This window comes from Trachymyrmex cornetzi, unplaced genomic scaffold (assembly GCF_001594075.2).
Source record: "Trachymyrmex cornetzi isolate Tcor2-1 unplaced genomic scaffold, Tcor1.1 scaffold1012, whole genome shotgun sequence".
NCBI lineage: Eukaryota > Metazoa > Arthropoda > Insecta > Hymenoptera > Formicidae > Trachymyrmex > Trachymyrmex cornetzi.
The window spans coordinates 14216-34978 of NW_017295557.1; the positions used below are offsets into that span (position 1 = coordinate 14216).

Here is a 20763-nt window from a genome sequence, read left to right on the forward strand (position 1 = left end):
ATATATCATTTGTTGACATGAAAAAAATAAAGAAAAACCGACTGTGTGGCATGAGTTCTGTCCGCCGGGAGTCGACGAGATGGCATATACTCGTACACCGGCAAACACATATATACGTAATTGCGATGCATATTGCGTGTGCGTGCACGGATCCCGTGTACTTCATTATTGTATATTTTTTTTTCTTTTTATTTTTTTCCCTCTCTCTTTTATATGATAACGAGAGATAGCCGCGAGTTGGAACGCGCGATGCGTTGTACCGTGCCCGTTTGTAAACGGAAGAGCGCACCGTCGCGTAGACGGGAAAGTCGTCTTCAATTGGGCGAGAGTCTCGAAGACGACACGAGCGAGAGCATTTCGAGCTTCAGTCTATAGCGTTTAAGCGCGTGGGCAATAGTGATATACAATAGCCGTGAGCAAAACGTGTTATCGACTTTTTGTAGCAGAAAGGCGGCACCCGTCGAGCTGCATCGAGGATCTCCGGATTGAGGTGCCATTAAAAGCGCAAAGTGTGACAGATAGACCATTAAATGTTCATTTTGTCAAGCCGACCGAAGTTCATTCCACTGCGATTATACGTTCGCGATGCGTCTCCGTTACGTTTTCCGTCATTTATTCCGAGAGCTATTATTCTGCTATCTAAAGTTGCATATCGGAGGATATGCGACACTCGGGGGAACGGCAGCGAGGGGTTTCCGAGATCCGGAGAAAGGGATGTCATGAGAGAGGTAAGTGACATCTCGACGTGATTTACCTACGCATATGATGGATAATGATGTCCTTCAGAACATACGTTTTATTCGTTATTTACAATCATAATTTACAGCTATAAAAAATCTAGACGGTACGGTTGTTAATCAATACGTTACGGGAAGCATTGTTAAAATTGCATATATTAGTTGTGTGATAAAATACAGGTTGTAACAATAATCTATCTTAGACGAACATTAGGTTCTGGTGTAGGCTGGTGTAACACACACACTCGCTAAGTCTCTCGCTGCTAAAACATTTTATTACCCTTTCTACAAATGTTAAAAAAATAGTGCGGTTTCTCGCGGAATATCAGATATCGATTTTACAATTAACCTCTTTTTACAATCGTCGTCTCAAGTCGAAAACGCTGGCGGATCCATGGAAAAAGCTATGGACGCCATGGTCTTCTCTCCTTGGAGTCTTCTTTTTTTTTTTAATATGCAACAAAATTATTTGTGTTTAATATTTCTGAAATATTTAATCACAATTTTGATATTCTCAAAATATTTTTTAATTTAAGAAACTCTTAATATTAAAATATATTCTATTTACTATAATATTATTCTTCTTTTATATTAATATAATTTTAAATAAAACGTTTTATAAATTATATATTTAAATATTTTTTCAATGTAATAATCCATGTGATAATTTAATGTTCTGTTTTTTCATTTTGATTAAAAAAAAAATTTCACTTGCTGCGCGTCAATGGCCTCTATTCAAATTTATGGATCCGCCAATGCGCGAAAAGTATAAAGGTTATAAAAATGTTAGATATATCTAATATTAATGTATATTAGACACAATTTGTGGAATTTATGAAATGCGACAGTCAATTTCCGATAATATTAGGAAAAAGTTGAAGTAAGAAAAGGCATCGATTATGTCAATCATGATTAACGGGGGTCTTCTCGCGGTCGATTAAGAGTTAACTAAAACAATTAGAGATGTAGAATTCATATGGAATTTTCAAGCCACTTTTAAAATCCATAAAACGATAATGTCAGCATGTCATAGATTAGTCAGGATAATTTCAGCATTGTAACAGATTAATCAGATCGCTATAACGACTGTCGCTACTGTTGCTGCTGCTGTTGTTGCTGCTATTGCTGCTGCGCGGGACTGCTGATGGTCTCCATTTTCTGTTCGTTCTCCCGATTCGGCGAGTCCTGCTTCCTCTTCTCCTCGTCGCCGTCCTTTGTTGGTGGTGCCAACAATGCGTTCAACAAGCCTTGCACAAAGCATACTTCATTATTAATATCATTTTACTATAACATCTTATACAGCCTTAGCAAAAATTAGTATAAAATACCCCACAAGTTGACTATTTATATCTAACAAATAAATTAAAAACAATAAATTAAAAAATAAATTAAAAATAATTTTATTTTTACAAAAATTTTAATATTTATTGTCCTTTGCCTTTATTATCGTTTTTTTTTTCATAGAAATGTAATAAATTAAGGGTGTTTTATATTTATTGCCAAGACTGTACAATACAATTAATTGGTCGAATTATTAATTATCAATCAAAATTACTTACCAATATTCTCTCCCTTAAATGAAGTTCCTAGCAAAAAGAAATCGATTAAAATATAATCCGTTTAAAAATTCGATTTGAAACTCTTTAAAAGAGATTCGCGTTCGAATCGATTGGAATTAAAACTACTCCGAAAGAACCAAACTTTTGACGACGGTATACTATCGAGAGAACAAACAGTTTCGACCGTATCGCAAAATTGATCGCGGGCGGACAATTTATACTCACCGTTATCGCGATACTTGTTCAACTGCTGATACACCTGTTTCATCCGTTCGATGTTGATGCGTGAACTCTTGTTGTGGTTCACCATCGGCAACGAGTACTCCTTGCCGATGATGCACTTGGCAGCGTGCTGTATACTGAGCGGCGCGTTCCAGGGCTCGTGAATGTACCTGGTCGGGAAGTTCTTCAACACCGGCAGATAGCGTCTGCTCGTAGGAATAAAATTGATTTTATCTTGAAACAATAATCCCTTATATATCGTTCATTTGCTACAACAATGACATAACTAAAAAAATTGCGATTTTTTAACTGCTCATAAAAAATGGAAACATAAAAGAAAAATATACTTTAAAAATACATTTTTTTTATTTCTCTATAATCAGTTATTACTATAATAAAAATTGTATTTCCAAATTAAAATTATAAAATTGTAATAATTCAAATCATTTAAATTTTGTTTTTTACTTGTATAGTAAATGAACGATATAAACTCTACATATACAGGGAAGGAACGATTTTGTTGAAGTATTGAAAAATTTAACTAGACAGAGAAAGTAATTTTATTAAACTATCAAAATAATTATGTAGGACGCTCGAGCATAATGAGCAATGTGTTTAAAATGTTACAAAAAGTTTTGACAGTTTAGTAACCAGCGTCCTACATAACTACAATATTTTGGTGGTTTAACAAAATTATTTTCAGATCTATCAATTTAACTAAAGAACCGCGCATTAATTATATGGAAAATTGGACCCTAATGAAATAACTTAGTTTTCACGTACATGTGCTTATAATGTGTGAACAAAAGATATCATAGATACAAGGTTCAATAACGGATAATTTTTTAACCCTGGTGTATCAAAGATATAAAACTTGTCCTCACAAAGCACCTTTGACATATCGCAGCTTAAAAGTCATCCATTATTGAGCCTTGTGTCTCTATGACATCTTTTGTTTACCACATTATAAGCTACATTATATGTAAAGACCAACGACATATATACATAAACCAATCATTGGTCCGTAGCTTGAAGCCGCAAGATGGTGGTTTAATGCATCGTCTACAATACATGGAGTAAGAAGTAAGAGTAAGAAATTGACCAATCACAGTCGAATGTGAGAAGAATAATCGACTATGATCGGTCAATTTCTTACTCTTACTTCTTACTCTTATATTGTAGACGACGCATTATAGGGTTCGTGCATCCATTACGTTTCTTTTTATCACGAGAGAGAGAGAGAGGAATGCTCTTTGTCAATTCTCGATAGTTGCAGGTGTGAGATAGAGTGAGATAGCACAGATGCTAACGGCTATTTAAACTGTCAATTTCTGACTTCATCCCCCACCACTGAAAAACGTGAGAATGCTTGGTTCATACATAATATATGTCATTAATAAAAACTAACTTATTTCACCGGGACCTAATTTTTCGTATAATTAGTACTACTATAATTATATGTTCTATAACAATGATTACAGGCTCCACTAATTATATAGTCAATTGGATCTCAGTGAAATATGAATTAGTTTTCTGATGAACATTGTGTCATCATCGTTTCGTCACGATAATCTTTTGCACGATTAAGCTTTAATGAAGCTAAGCTGTTTAATGTTCCATCTATCTTGCGGCTGAATTTCGCCTCGCTCAGATTAACGCCTGATACGTTACAAATTAAGATCAATCAAGATTAAAATTTCCATTAATCTGGCCATCACGTGAGCGTTAATCGCTATACCGATACCATCGGGCACGCGATTGTTAACGTAAATGTTATTTCGGATGGAAAAAACATTGATAAACGCGCCAGTCGAAATTTTTTTCGGAATTTTTCGCGCATTACATTGCACTCTCATGTATTAAAAAAAAAATTGTATAACTTTTTTAATCGATTACCTGATATAGTCACCGTTCGGATCCGCTTTCCTGCCGAATCGTACGGGGCAGTAGCAGTGGAAAAATTGTTGGAAAAATGAACTACATGACAACCACATCCACATGCCGGCATTGACGGACCAATCGGCGTCCAAGAGAAGCTCGTCGAACACCTCAAAGGAAGACATTAGATCCAAATAGTAAAATAGCTAGTAAATCAACGAATATAAAATTTCGAGTTTATTAATATTAGCATCAATCTATTCTCTAAAACTTTTTTTAGAGTGAATTGTTACTCTGAAGAGTGAAATCTTTTTTAAAGCTGGCTCAATTTTCATTCTTTAGAGTGAGAGATTACTCAAAAGAACTTAGAGAGTATCTTTACGCCGCTTAACGCTTTTTATACATAATTAAATAAACGTTTCGTTAATTTTGTCTTCTACTTCGACGAATAAAATAAGCTCTGAGTTATTGTTAGTATAGTTATTCTGCAGAACGAATAGTTTATTTATTTATTTTTTAACTGGAGAAATATATTACATTAGATGCGCTACACGTATTTCCGAGAAAAGGATCTCGCAACAAGAAATATTCCTACGAAGTCTGTATATTAATGATAACAAACGAATAAGAAGAAACAAACAGAGAATAATTCAACGTGTGTCAATTGAAATGCCAGGCGTGCCGTGACATTTTACCTTCATTCCTTCCTCCCATGAGATCCAAAGGTCGCCCCTGGTCAAGAAGCAAGCCACTGCATGTCTGGCCAGGTGATGTATCCAACCCTCTTCCCGTAACTGCGTCATGATTGCATCAATCCATGGAAATCCCGTCTGACCCTGAAGCAGAAAAGTTCAGTACCGTTGTAAAAGCAGAACTCCTTGGTCGCGAATTAAATATTTAAAAAATGTGCAAAAATAATTATAAATTCCTAAAATTAAGGGAAAAAAGTGGATCTAAGTACATAAGAAATAAATGTCCTACTGTTATAAGGAAAAAAGTGCAAAATAAATAAAGTTTCCAAATCCCTGGTAAAAATAAAAGTCAGAGCGTAAGTCGAATGTAAGATGAGAATAATAGAAGCGTAAACGAAACTTCTAGGAGGCAAAAATTGAAACAAGGAAATGTAAAAATAAAAGAAGTGTTAAACGTCTATTTTACGTTTCGTTGTTTCAATCTTTGCTTCCTAGAAATTTCGTTTACGCTTCTGTTATTCTCTCCTTACATTCGACTTAGATTCTCATTTTCGCCAGGGTAGTGTTGCAAATGCAGTTATATTCATCAGTCATATTATAAATTTTTCAGTTGCAAAGCTAGTCTAGTGCATTCTATTTTAGTAAACAGAAATTGTGTCTATTTCTCATACCGTATTATACATGTTTTGTTAGTAAAAATTGAATCTTTTGTAATTGAAAAAAATTTTATTTATAGCTTTAATGGTAAAAATTATATAAATTTTTTCGCTCTCACCAAAAAAAATTTTAAGTGGAGATAACGATTGACTTTTACCAATGGGCTCAATTACTCAAATGTTCTTCGCGTGTGTGTGTGTGTATATATATATATATATATGTATTTATATATATTTACTCTCACAAATTCATAGAATTGAAAATAATTATTGTAATATTATATTTTTTTTTATTGTTAGAGTTTTCTATTTGATCGCACTGTACGAACAAAATAGCGAAGCAAATTGGCCTCTGCCTGTGTGCAAAATATCACTCACGTTTGCCCACTTTGCGAGAGCCTCCACGTTCTTGTCCCACGGTATCTGCACGCAAATCGGATTGCCTTGCATTTTGTCGAAATTTGGATTCTTCGTCGCTGCACAGTAGAAGAATTCGCGCCAGAGAAGTTGCCCGTGCAACGACAGCGGCGGCATCGCTTTCTTTATCTGAAACAATATTAGTAAAAAAATCATAAACAGTATTATAACAGTATTGGACAGTATTATAATAGTTAAATTGAGCTAATTATTTGTTTTCAAAATTATTAAAAGGCAAAATGTCGCTTGATAAAATCATAAAGGTAACATTGTTGTTTAAAAAAAAAATAAGCAACAACAGATGAAAAATTTCGTTGATTATACAGTAATGCAAAAAATATTTATATAGAATAGATTTTTATAAAAAACATTATTTGGATATAAAATAAACATTAATTAATAATTTATTAATATTAAATATATTTTGTCCTAAATAAACAAGAGCTTCGCGAAAATAATCGTGTTTATATTCTTATAATTAGAAATAAACTCGACTGTACGAATACTTTTTATGTGTTCAAATAATGCAATTTTTTATTTTTACTTATTAAGATAATAGATTTTAATTATTTTATACATCTTTTTAGATAAAATAATTTTTTTAAATATACTGTCTAAATTCTTTGGAATGGAATCTCACTTTAAAGAATAAAAATTATAAGTCAATCATAAAAAAGAGTAGCTCAATTTTCAATCTTTAAAAGCGAGATTTCACTCTTTAGAGTGAATCTTACTGTAAAAGTTTTATAATATTTTATTCTTTCTTAATAAATTGCTAATTAATGTTTACTTTCTAAAAATAAAAAATACAGAGAAAATAATTGAAAAAGGTTTTTTTTTGATATCTCCTATATATTTTTTACACTCATTACTATATGTAATACTCTCTAAGAAACAATGAGAACATTATACCCTCATAATCACGAACTTGTACGGAACAGCTTTCGCGACTTTTCGCAGAAATAAAAATCTCGCGGCGCAATTAACGCGTCCCCGAAGTTTCATTTAATTATTACCGCAAAGTTTCCGAACGAAAAGGAGGAGAGCAGGATAGAAACTTGCGAGAAGTTCTCGCGATAAATTTTGTGCGCGATAGATACATCTCGCATCATCATTTTCATGAACAATTCCGCTCGCGGAAGAACATCTCGTACCTTCTTGTACAGATCGGTGAGTTGATAATAAAACAACCGCGTACTGAGACAGCCGAATCGTAGATAAGGTGAGAGCCCAGTCTGACTCGGTAATAAGGATTGCGGTGTCATCTTCGGCCTGCCGAAGCTCGCTACCCATGCCTTCCTCTCGAGGTGACGTTCGAGCCGAGCCAGTGCCTCGCTTTCACCACCGACCCACACCGGTGGCAGCAGACTTTCCGTATCGAAGCCTATAATTATAAAAAAAACCGAAGAGCTTGTATAGAAAAAGTCATGTTCCCGTCGAATAATTTTTCGGTAAGTTAGCAACACGACCCGGGATTTTATTATCTGTTCGTCTACTCGGTATTTTATTATCTTTATTCTCATTTCCACAGATTCGTGCAGCGAAATTTCTGATTGAAAATGACCGAACCAGAAGATTCTGATCATATCAATCAGAATTCTGGTTATCTCGACTAGAATTATAAAACCAGAAAATTCTAATTTGTTAAACTATACTTTCAGCAGGATTAAATTTAATAGCGTGGTTAGTTTTTCTTTCCTTTTAACTCCTTCAGACCTGATTTTTATGTTTTAAATAAATTTTTTTAACTCAATTCAAGGACATTTTGATAATTTATAGTAAAAAAAATTTTTTTTTTTCAAAATTTTAACTATTTTTCCAACATACATATTATTATATGTATCTGGTTTCAGATGATATCAGAGAAACTAAATAATCAATGGATAATGTCTACAAATTTGATGTACACAGAATTTGAAGGAATTAAATTAATTAAATTAATTATGTTTATAAAAATTTAAATTATAAATATTTTGTAATTAAAAGAACGAAATATATGAAAATATTATACATATTATTAATTTAAAATTATCTACTTGAACATAACGTATCAATAATAATATTGTATCACTTAATATCGATAGCATATTCTAGAGTTAATTTGGCGCCACAAAATCCCAGCTTTAATATTCCATTAAAGAAAATTTTATTTTATAGCTCTTTATATTTGGTAAAATTTCAAGTTATTACTGATTGCAATTTATAATATTAAGTATTTCAATAATCCTCGAGCTTAATGTATTAACATTTCGAAAATAAAAATTTGATTGTGTGCAATAAAATATATTGTCCAATACTTATTGTATAAAAAGTAACATGTTTTCGATTGTTTAGCGCTCAAGTGGCGCTTCGACAGTTTTATCAAGAAAAACTCGACTTGGAATATCGACCAAGGAATCTACCACTAAAATTAAAGAGTCGTAGATATTCCGTACAGCACAATGTTATTCGGCGAAGGTCCTTTCGGCATTACAGAGAATTGCAGGAGAAAAAAGCTGAAAGCCTTCGGGAATCGCTCTGACATTTGATAACAATTAAAAGAAACGACGGAATAATGTGCGACATTTGAAAGTGAGGGACAATACAAACTATATACTCACAAAGCTATATGGTATATCAATAAGGTAATGGGCTATTGCGCCGTTCCGAGGACACTTTAAGACGCCTGACACTGATTAATAATAAGAACAATCAGCTAAGGTAATTAATAATCGATCGGATCTCTTCGTAGTTGCGATGAGTGATGCGGAGTGTATAATACAGTTTGAACAGCTATGGATTGCAACGCGCTATCGACGGATGAATTACGTTATACGAAATAATACCCGATTGCTCCTTTACGGATGGCGCATTAATATTGCATCGACTAATCTGCCGCGAATGAATTCTCCATGGCAAACGCAACAGACTCGCGCTTACAATTAATCTGCAGTTGTCCAGCTTGAGACATTCTATTCGAAATGCATATCTCGTTATTACCTGATATATCACGAAACAACACCCCGGCCGGGTGTTCTAGTTTATGCTGAATGTTTGACCTTTGTCCTCAATTTTAATAATTGGTCTTTAATTAAGCCGGATCGACTTTTCTTTAAGTCGAAGTTTATGAAAAAAAAATAAAAGGTAGAAAAAAAGTTTGTACGAAACAACGCGGTTGATGATACATGAATTTTTTATTTTTTATTATTATTAATACTTTTTGTATTAGTATCAATAATTTTTGTATTAATTATTATGAATATTGAATATATATGTGTATACACAATAATTCACGCATTATTGTATAACTTGGTCGTTAGAATCCCATATAAGTCCAGTATTGGGCCCAGTACTGATTGTCGCAGTTCAGATACTGGCGCAATACTGGCTAAGTACTGGATGATAACTTGGGCCCAGTACTGGCAAATAGTATTGGTGCAATCATTTTAATCAGTCATTTGCGATCAGTCATTGTGATGGTCCAGTACTGGTTGAAAGAATTTTGATTGTTATTTAACAGCCAGTTATTTGTCAATGATACCTAGTATTGGTTCCCAAGCAGTATAACTACAAGTCATTATGATATTAAAATGATGTCAAAATGACTCCGAAATGATCATTAAAAGTCATTTTTCAATAATTTCCGATTCATTTTAATGACATTTTGACATTATTGTGACTTGTTGTTTTGCTCGGATTGACAGAACCTTGGCCATCAGTTGACAGTCGTAGCACTGACTAAGTGTTGGTTTTGTAACTGTTGGCGACCTTATATGGGATGTCAAAACTTTTTGCAGCATTATTATCAACGCTTAAACGTTCTCCATAATTATTTTGATGGTTCAAGAAAATTATTTTTAGATCTGTAGCTAGCTAAACTTTTAAATACTTCAGTAAAACTGCTTTGTGTATGTATTTAGGAATTCTCAATTAATAATGAATGATTACTTTGATAATTTGTTGTTTAACGAGATAACAAAGACTTAATTCTAAAACATTAAACCCTTTTTGTTGTAAAAAATTGATTTTTTCTTACCAAGTTCTTCGAGAGTGGGCACTCCATAATGATCGTCATGATCGTCCTTTAGGGGTGTGTAGGCGCTGCCGATGCAGGCGGCAGTCACTGTCGGTACCGGCGATTCCGGTGGGTCCATGCCGGCGACGACGTTTTGAAATTGATGATAGGTCAACGGTGGTTTCCCACCGTTTCTCTCTATAATCCTGAAACGCGTGACGACGAGAATGGTGGAGTCACGAAATGGCTTGCGAACAATGGCGAAAGTTGCGACGTAATATTTAATCCTAGCGGGTCCCGCTAGGATTCTGTTCTAAACACTCGGATGTGTACTCGAAGTGTAGTTAACTAACATGTATAAGCTTTCCAAGGATATATACATTTCTTCTTTTTTTCCCATAAATGTCTCGTTAAATAATTTTAAGATTATGTTATAATTACAAAGTTAGATTTCAATTACAGTTAGACGGAAGCTATAAAAGGTTAATTCTAAATAAAGGTAAATTTTTTTAATTTAAATAAATTGACATCTACTATCATTAAAGCTCTCGACAAATAATGTACATCTATTTTTACTATTTAAAAATAAAGGGAGAGAAAATTGATTAATTTATATTATAATAAAAATCACTCAGAAAATATGTATGTACATTAGAAAAGTACCGTTATAAATTTGATAAAAATAATAAATAAAAAATGATAAAAAATAACAAAAAATCATTTTGGCTTTAATAGTATTAAATTTATATTGTTAAATAAGATTATTGACATTTTGTCTTAAATCAATATGAACAATTTCAATTAATGTGGAAGTATTGAACAATTTTTCTAACTCACTCGTCTAGTCTATAAAGAGTATGCGAGACTCTCTGGACCACCGAGATACCGAGCTCCTTACAAAGGGCCGAGATATTATGATCTCGTACGCGGCCAAATGGCTCCGGATCCTCTTCGAAAGTCAGATCTGTTGTGCCCCATTCTTTGAAGAGCTTGGGGAGCGCATCGGCCGGCTGTCCCCGGATCACAAACAGCCGGGAATTTAGTTTCCTCAGGGAACAGTCAAGGTCTTCTAAACATTGCAGTAGAAACCTGTCGGATTGCATGTAAAGCAAATCGATCAGATGTCGCACAAAATTACTTAATAATGTTTTTAGATAATGTAAAAATAAATATATACAAGACAGAGCAATAACTTTGTCCACTTAAAGTATTTTAATTATTTTTAAAAGCATGAAAATATTTTAATTATGAAAGTAATTTTAATGTCAAAAGAGGATCATAATATGCTAGTAATAACTTTTCTGTGGGTGGATGCGCTTTAAAAAGCTTGAAGAAGATACCTCCATTTTTTTAAACACAATTGTATGATTTTTTTTACCTAATATAATTTTTCTAATTATTCTATATGTAAATGTATTAAGCTAGTTATTAAAAAATCAATAATTTACGAGACATTTTATATTCGATTTTGGCATATTTTGACATAAAATATAAAATATTTTAAAAACTATTAATAATAGATAATAATAATAATAACAACAACTTTATTGAATTAATTAACTTAATTTTTTTACAATTGCAATTACATGTTTTTTTGAAAAGTAATAACGCGTTTTCTTTGCATTAATTAATTTATCTCATTATTCAGTGCAAAGAAATCTTAAGGTATAGAACCGAATAATTTATACATATTTTACATTTCGAGTTAGAACTCAGAATAAAGTAAAAATGCTTCGTAAACTAATTTTTCGTAAATTAATTTTATAATAACTCTGCTTTATTACTTTTAAATGCAAAATAATAATTATAGATATCATACATATAAAAAATTATGTAAATTCATTCTTTTAAATGGAGAAAACTGAAATTTTTGAAACGCCTTCACTCATATAAAAATTATTACTTTAAAAATATGTATTATAATATGATTACGATTTGTAGTAATAAACTGAAAATTACAGCATTACATTTTAATTGACTTCTTCACAATAATAACATAATAAAAGAATTGTCGTACATAAAATTACAAAATATGGAAAACAATATTTTTAAATATTTTATTATTTATTAAATATCTCCATTGCAGTTAAATTTAAGCATTTAGCTTTTTCAGTAATTAAGAAATAATTCATCATTAAGAGCAACATATAATGAGCACACGCGGCTACAGTCGGCGTTTGCCGTTGATTTTTGGTCGATGTCGCCACTAATGTCTTCCTTGTCAACCGTGATTCAGTAGAATTATCGACAACATCTAAGCGATCGCTTAGGAAACGGTTACATAACGCTTAATCAACATGACAAATGATCGACGACGAAGTTGCGCTCCGAATGTCCGTTGCAGTAAATGCATCGAGATTATGCGATGCAACGAAGATCTACGGCGCCATTTGTGAAACAGTATTGACTCATTATTATCAACGAATTAAATAATTGTAACTCTCTACTATCATCGCAATATCATTCAAACCTAAGATGCGATAAGGAAAGCTTGATGTTATCATTAACGCGGTCATTCTCGACAATTATCCAAGAATTCTAATTATTTTCTTGTCGTTTATTCACAACAAGATTTAGAAAAACAAGAAATAGGGGAAATAAAATAAAATAATATAAAAGTAAAATAAAACAAAGATATATATAAAGAAAGATTTTTATTTATTTTATTTTTCCGTCGATATTCATTCGCAACAAAATTTAGAAAAGCGAGAAAAATAAGAGAAAAAAATATAATAAAATAAAGATTAAAAAAAAAAAAGATTTTTATTCATTTTGTTGACAATAATATTTACGCAAGAACGGCACGTTTGAGCACGCCAACGCGTTTCATTACGTTATCTCGCTTTTAGAGTCGACTTGCATCGATCTCGCTTCCGCTATCCCACGGGCCATCACGGGCGCTCACCTCCATTTATTGATGCCAACGTTGGTACTTCCGGCGAACCAGGGGTCCAGCACAAAGACACACCGGAAAGTGGACGCCCCCGCGAGACCTTCCTTCAGTGAGGGATTGTCGTGCAGTCGGAGTCCCTTGCGGAACCAGTGAACCGTATGCTTCCCGCCATCACCTCGAACTCCCGAGGTCACTGCCTGGCCCATCTCGTTCTTACTACTTCCCGTCATCTTTTCCTAGTACACCCTTCGAAGAATATAGACCTTAATTAGTTGATTCGGCGCGTAAAAGTGATTCCATTACTGTCCTACTTGAGTGCAATTACAATAAATCTATTATAGTATTACAATATTACGATAAATTAACGAGGCGTTTATTAATTCTATTCAGACTATTCGTATGGATTTTTTTAACGTAATTATTCACGTGAAGTTTCTAACACTCCAATATTAGATCTCTTTGTTGTTGTCTTTTATGATTTGCAATTAAATAAAGATTCGTAATATTCTATACATCTTTTAGGTAAAGATAAATGCAAACATTTTTTTAATTGTAAAACAATTTACGCTAAATATAATAATATACATATATAAATAACATTCACATATTTAGCAAATTTATAGATTGGGGTGCCCTGAATACCCACACGAATATAATAAAAGATTAATAGAGTGCAAAGAGTTTTAGAAATTGCCCACAAGCAAGTTCCTTCACGAATTTATTCGAATTAAACACTTTGTTCGGTTTTTTTTATCACCTTGGAATAATTTCTTAGAATTTTTTTAATTTTAATAATTCTTTTGAATTGAAAACGCTTCTTAAAATTAATAATGATATAATAGTTTTGTCGGATAATTACATTCCTAAAATTTAATATGCAAAAGACACGTGATCTCCTTCCCTGATTAGCATTAAACGAATAACTTTTAGAAAATACCCCGTACTTCTAGGAAACGTGAAATCCAAAAATTCGGTTAAAATACGCCTCCCTCTCTCGATTGTGACGGATCAGTGCGTCGAAAAGTGAACATCTTGAATATCTTCGTGCTATCAATATTTCACAGAAAGCCTCCACGATAGAAGTGGTGCGGATCGATCCTCAGGGAGCTTTTACAAATGTATCTTGCCGTTCAAAATGCGTGTTAAGGATCCGTCTATCTTGCTTTTCGATTCACTACTAAGCCGGGAAATAAGTCGGCCTTCGCAGAGTAACCTTGAGACTACAAGGGAGAATTTCCGTTTCGATTCTCGGAGGGTCACGTCGTGCGGAAAATTCGATTTTCTCCGGATGTCACCGGATCTACTTCTACAGAATGTTACCTCGAAGAGACCACGCCTCAATTGGTCCACTCCGATTTGGCGTTTCGCCATCCGCGGGGACGAGAATGACTATTAATTAACCCTTTGAAGATCGTCCAGACAGAAAAGAAGGTTTGGTAATAATAATGAAACTTATTTATGCCCATTGCTACTATTTTAATCTCAGTTTAACTAACTCTTCGTCATTTTCTAGTTCTAAGAATTAGTTAATCCATATAGTACAGCTTATAGACAATTACAATGAAAATCTCTGATCTACAATTTCGATCTCAGATAACTCATCCTCCAAAACAGTTCCTTGACATTCTATTCTCAGTGCAGAATTTTGCTGTGAAACACTCGACTCGCTATCGCGGAACTACGGTTTTGTCGCCACACAATGATTCATGCGATGTCGTGAACTCCATTGTAAGGTGAAATTAGCGTATCCATTGTGGGCGAGCACGTGTACATTACTTCGGAATTGAGATTTACTTTGAATATGTAAAAGATGCCTTTCGGAAAATTCTCTCTTATATCCGAGAACAGAGAAGAACAGGGGATAAAAATAAATTTATAAAATTGTCGTCAATTTGGTAGATTAGATACGCAATTTCCTTGACGATTCAGGCTTCTATCTATTTGCTCCCCACAGAGATATAAAATGTTATATATAGCTGTCACTTTTATATAAACTCCTTCTCTCTGTCTCCTTTTCTTTGATAAAACCGCTTCATTATTACACAAATGAAGACCATTCTTTTTCAAGATAAATTCAATTACTTCCGTCACTTGTGGCCTCCAGAAAAATCACAGCTCGCAGCTTTGCAGGAGAACCCATGTCTCGCGACATCGGGGAGAATTTTAACGAAATCTCAACGGGGCGGCGGATCATCTTCGCGATATACGGTTGATTTCCCTGGCAACCGAAAGGGCCAAAGCGACATGGTTGCATTAATTTTATCCCACAGACACGTTTATATCCGCTGCATCAATGGCGTAGCTAACGATCTTTTTCATCTCCGAAGAATAGAGACATCACTTTCAGTAGAGACATCAAAAATTAAAATCTACGTACAATTTATGTATATATTCATGTCTTTCATCATCTTTAAGAAAATAATTCTTTTTAATTCTTTTTAATAACCTCGATAATCAACGCATTCTTCTTTCATAATTAATTGTCAATTATTATTAATAACAGCACGTAGAGGTGTAGATAGAGCAATTTATTATTCTGGGGTGAACGCCGTCAGCACAGAGCAAGGTAATCAAGATCGATCCTTTGAAGTTTCTCCGTAGACCGGGGTGGAAAGGAGGAGTCGCGGGGGGAGGAAGGACGAGAGTGACCTGAATGTTGGTTACGCTGCTGCGCTGCATCGTTGCGAGTTCCATGTGTGTCATTTTCCAGCAACGGCAGCGAAACCGTCGCGAGATTAGCCCTCAGACGAGGGCTATCTTTCGGCGCGTTATTCATGAACCGAGAGGGGACGAGGGGGATCAACGTGCGTTTTACAGTAATTTATTGCGGAATTTATTCGTCCCTCCTACGACGCGGACATATATGTGGCAAGCAAGAGGGTTGCTGAAGCAGGGGATGCATTAATGCGTTAATCGATAGCGTCTTCAAGAGGTACTTTTTTAGCATTTACTTAAGGGTGAAAGTTAGTCTTTAACCCTCCAGAGCCGACGCCAAAATCTGTAACATCAATTACTGACGCTGGATTTGTGAGACCCACTTAATTTATATTGACCCATTTAATTGACTAAAAGACATTAATTAATTTTAAGGATCAAAATGATATAACTGGTACAAGAGAATGAATACTAAGTTTATTTTAACACTCTGTCGACAACATGGAGTTTTTAAAAGCACTATCGATATTTTGATTATGAATTCTGATAAACAAATTGATTTAAATTGCGTCCCAAATTTTGTCTCAAATTAAGGATATGATTATGAATTAACCCTTTCTTAAGAAAATAATAAGTGTAAAAAATGATAAGTGTGAAATAAATTTTCAACACTATCGTGATTTTTTTATTTAAAAATCCAGATATTATATTCGTAAAATACATTTAGTGGAAAAGTATAATTTAAAAAAATAATATGATCTCGTAATTTGATGTAATTTTTGATGTAATGTTATGTGACGTCATACATTAAGTGTTATTAGTTATTTAATATATTAATATAATACTGTTTGTGTGTTTCATTAACAATTACAAAAAATTGTTTATTTAAATAAATATTGAATTTTTTTAAATTTCCTCTTTCTCTTCTTAAGAAGTGGTCACCATAATGTAATTCCATACATCTATACTAATTATAAATGTTACAGGATAATCGCGCGCACGAAATTAGAGATCCTCAAGTAACAGATGGAATACTATATGTTTGATTTGCCATATTTTTCAGGTCTGCTTATAAAATAGAATATGCGTAAATATCTCATTTTAATTTATGCACAATCTATCTCATTCTATCTTAAACAAGTCTTGAAAAATATAACGGATCAAACGTATGATGTCCAATCTCTTGAAAATTCTAATCAAAATAGGCAGACTCGCTCGGTAACCCATCCGCGTTTCACATCTTGTGAACTCCATTGCTGATGATTTTCCATCGGTACGTTAAATTATTACAGAAAATTGTGCTATTATATCGTCGTCACGAAGACATCGACGTCGCCGATTCGTTCGTCTTAATTCCATTTAAAGTTCCAATATTACATCATCGCCACGCCGCGTTTCACCGCTGCCGCATGAAGGCGGCAATATAATCGAAATTTATCGTTTTTTGATGGAATTACATCCCGCCTCCGATAACTTCTTCCGAAGAAACTTTTCAGAGAGAAAGAGAGGACACATACAAGGCACTAAAGCCGATACGATACGTCGTAACTCGGCGAACATGATCATCCACCGTCTTGATCGTGTCCGCAGACGTTTGCGACCACGTCGGGTTCACGGTGGCGTTGTAGCAGTTTTCCCGTGGAAATTCTTCTTATGAAAGAGACCACAACAGAAAAGAAACTTTAATTCCGACACACACAGACGATCGGAATAGCAAGGAAGCGGACTTGTTTCACATCGTAGAATTAACTTTAATCTCTCGAGGGATTCACGACGAAAAGGACATCGTACCTTAAATATTTGTGTACGTTTCGCTAAAATAAACTTTCATGCACCGCATTTTTGAAAAAGAACATCATTCTCAAGTATTCGCGTAAAAAGACGTTAAATAGAATGAGAGAGAGGTCCGTTTTTTCTTTGAAAATTCTTGGCGATTATCGCGAAATACGTGCTTCAATGATAAATGGCGCAGCTTCAGCGAAAACATCACACAAAATGAGCAATTTTGCTGAAATATTAAAAAATTTAGCTAGATACACGTCTAAAAATAATTTTGTTGGATTAAAAATAATAATTACAAGAAAACTTAAACATGATGAGCAATGCTGTAAAAAATGTTGATATTTCAACAATTAACTTGAGCATCCTACATAATTATCTTGATAATTCAACAACGTTATTTTCAATTATTTATCTAACTAAATTTTTGGATTGCAATTTCTGGATCATAAAAAGGCTTATCTTTGATTGAATTGACGAATTAACTTGTCCATTTCGTAGTTAAAAGTTCTTACTTGAAACTGAATTGCATACACTGAAAGAAAAGATTGGCTGTTGCAGCAAATTAGATGGTTAAATATGGCATAGCATTTTTAATTGACTGCAGCAGCCAATTTTTGGTAGCGTTAGACAATCGAAATCCTGTACTGACATTGCGAATAGACTAACACAATTAAAAATTAGCTGCAGCAACCAAAAATTGGCTGTTACAGCCAATTAAAAATGCTATGCCATATTTTACCATCTAATTTGCTGCAGCAGCCAATCTTTTCTTTCAGTGTACACTATAACTTTGAGAGTTCTCAAAAAATCATATCAAAATTTTCAGAAAATACTCTTATTATTTGAAAAGTGTAAAGAGCAACAATCCAATTTTTTTGCACTTCAAATCAAGCAGTTTGAATCCGTAAAAAAATAAATAAAATACAATCTATGATAGTAAAAACTCGTTGTTGAAGTTTTTTCACAAGTATGTATGAATTTTTTCAGATTTTTACAGTTCAATAATATAAAAATCTGCAATAAAATTCGAGAGCTCAGACTGCGAATAAAAAATGAAAATTTCACATTGCGAACGGAGAATTAATCACGCGCATCGCATATGAGAATCAGCATTTAAACGTATGATCTATATAAACAAAGAAAAGCAGGATGACATTCCATCGTCACGTGTCACACTAATATAATCGTTCTTTTCTCGTCTTAAGTTGTGATGTAAGCAAAATAGCTTTCGCGTTTTTACTGACCGTAGCAAAGGATTCCTGAAATTCAAAGCGATCGACGAAATACGAGCTCAGTTAGCCGCTGTCAGAGCATTAATTTTATTTCTGCATAGTTAGCAGCTCGTCTTAAGAATTTCGATATAACTGGAACTTTGGCTTTTCTCCAGAGATTTCTGGAGAATTCCTAAGACGTTCTAAAAATATTCTGTTCTATGATTGTAAATAAAAATATGATGTAATGAAAATCATAACTTTTCTATTTCTCTATTAGAAAATTAATTTGATTTTATTTTTATTATATCTATGTATATATATATATATATATATATAAATATTAGTACTCTAAAAAAATAGATATTAAATGTCAAAATAAAAGATACATATATTTAAATCCGCTTAAGGGATTTAATACGTATAGAAGTTATTTTTTTATCTGCTTCAAAAGGCCGCTTTGGAGTTAGATGGATATTTCAGTACTTTCAATAAATTTTACGTTCGACGATTATTCGAATAAAGTCCCAATCCATTCGATATATTACAATTAATAATTGTTATTTATAGTTTATTATTTTCTTCTGGTACAAAATAAAAATTACGACTTTTAAAAATAAACAAATCTAGAAACAAATCTCTCTCTGATAATAATAGAAGCTGTAATTTAAGATTCCGATATACTTCACAATTTATATATTTTTAGTAAATATCTTACAATAACTCGAAATTGTATCAGTTCTCATCCAGATGATTTAAAAAACATTTAACCAAAATATGCCGCATAAAAACGTTAAACAGAAGTTATTAATGCTAAATATACGTTTATTAAATCATTGAAATATTTCATATAAAAACAGTATTTTAAATTAGTAAAAAAAAAGAAACATTTAATAAACATTACAAACGTCTTATAAACGTTTATTAAATATTTTAAGAAACGCATTTTTTAGTTTATATATTTATTACACGGTTTTTTATTAAACATTTATTATTTATGTGTTTATTACACTGAAAAAAATTTACTAAAACTTAATACATATATTTCTTTGAATAATACTAAATAAATATTATCTTACACGAAATAAATATGTACCAATTAAAAAGTGATAATTAAACAAAATTAACGGTTTTATCAAATAAATATATGTTTACACATTTAATAAATATTTACTTACAATTAGAATTATTCATAATAATATTTATTAAAATTTAGTATTTTTTTCAATGTAAGTTTTGTACTTTGAACGTTATGCATTGCTTGGATTATAATTCATCAAGATAATAATCCTTCTCCTTCTTCCTATAATAATCCTTCAAGAACAGAGAGGAGTCCCGTATGTGCGCTACTGATTTATTCAATACGTATAATTTATTCGTCTTGTTTCTAGAGAGATCAAATTCTAGAAGAATAACAAGCATCGATTGCATAAGATTATTGTCGATAATGTCTAATTATAACAATTAATATCGTACAAACATGCAAATATATGTATATGAAACTAAATGTAAATCGAATGCAATTCACATTAGACAGCTTATTTTGTTACTTTCGGGATACTCTCGATGGAAGAGTACTCTGATAACGATTAATATACCATCAAGACAAGTGACATTTTACTTATTGCATATAAATTTTAATTAACCACCTGTAGCTCGTACCATCGAGCGATAAATAATTTTTGCCGTTAATTCAGTAAATTTTACATTTCATTTAAACCCCTATTTATTTTAACTCTCCCCCACTCGTTCCGTTTCTCCGTTGATTTCAGCAGTGTATTTTCGTTTTCCACATCAACGCCGATGTATTATATCTCGAGATCAATTTTCACACGTACATCGTGTACATGTAAATGGCGTATTTCAGTGAAAAAGCGGTAGATATCACGTGTCACGTTCGATGATTATCTGCGTATTGATGAACGCTTCTGAAAGAAGCTCAATCGTACTTCCGTGGCTGGAGATCAATCGTGTAACTTTTTCCCTGGGGCGGAAACGTGAAAAATGAAAATTTTTTTTATATATATATATATATACATATTCTTTAAAATTTTTAAAATGGATCTT

At 32.9% G+C, this 20763-nt stretch overlaps 1 protein-coding gene across 3 annotated transcripts in view; it reads right to left on the reverse strand.

Moving 5' to 3' along the window:
• Nucleotides 1-1416: 1416 nt before the first annotated feature.
• Nucleotides 1417-20763, reverse strand: part of phr6-4 ((6-4)-photolyase) — a 23849-nt gene continuing 4502 nt past the window's right edge. For 2 of the 3 annotated variants that reach the window (XM_018502518.1, XM_018502528.1), the window contains exons 2-11: nt 13061-13294; nt 10993-11244; nt 10177-10361; nt 7316-7545; nt 6123-6290; nt 5092-5232; nt 4415-4566; nt 2522-2724; nt 2297-2323; nt 1417-1984 (exon numbers count right to left, since the gene is read on the reverse strand). In XM_018502518.1, coding sequence (XP_018358020.1) covers nt 1857-1984; nt 2297-2323; nt 2522-2724; nt 4415-4566; nt 5092-5232; nt 6123-6290; nt 7316-7545; nt 10177-10361; nt 10993-11244; nt 13061-13278 — 1704 coding nt within the window. In that variant the 5' untranslated portion in view covers nt 13279-13294 and the 3' untranslated portion in view covers nt 1417-1856. Of the gene's footprint in view, nt 1985-2296; nt 2324-2521; nt 2725-4414; nt 4567-5091; nt 5233-6122; nt 6291-7315; nt 7546-10176; nt 10362-10992; nt 11245-13060; nt 13295-13992; nt 14096-20763 lie in introns of those variants that run through there. The other variant, XM_018502537.1, reaches the window with a different exon arrangement.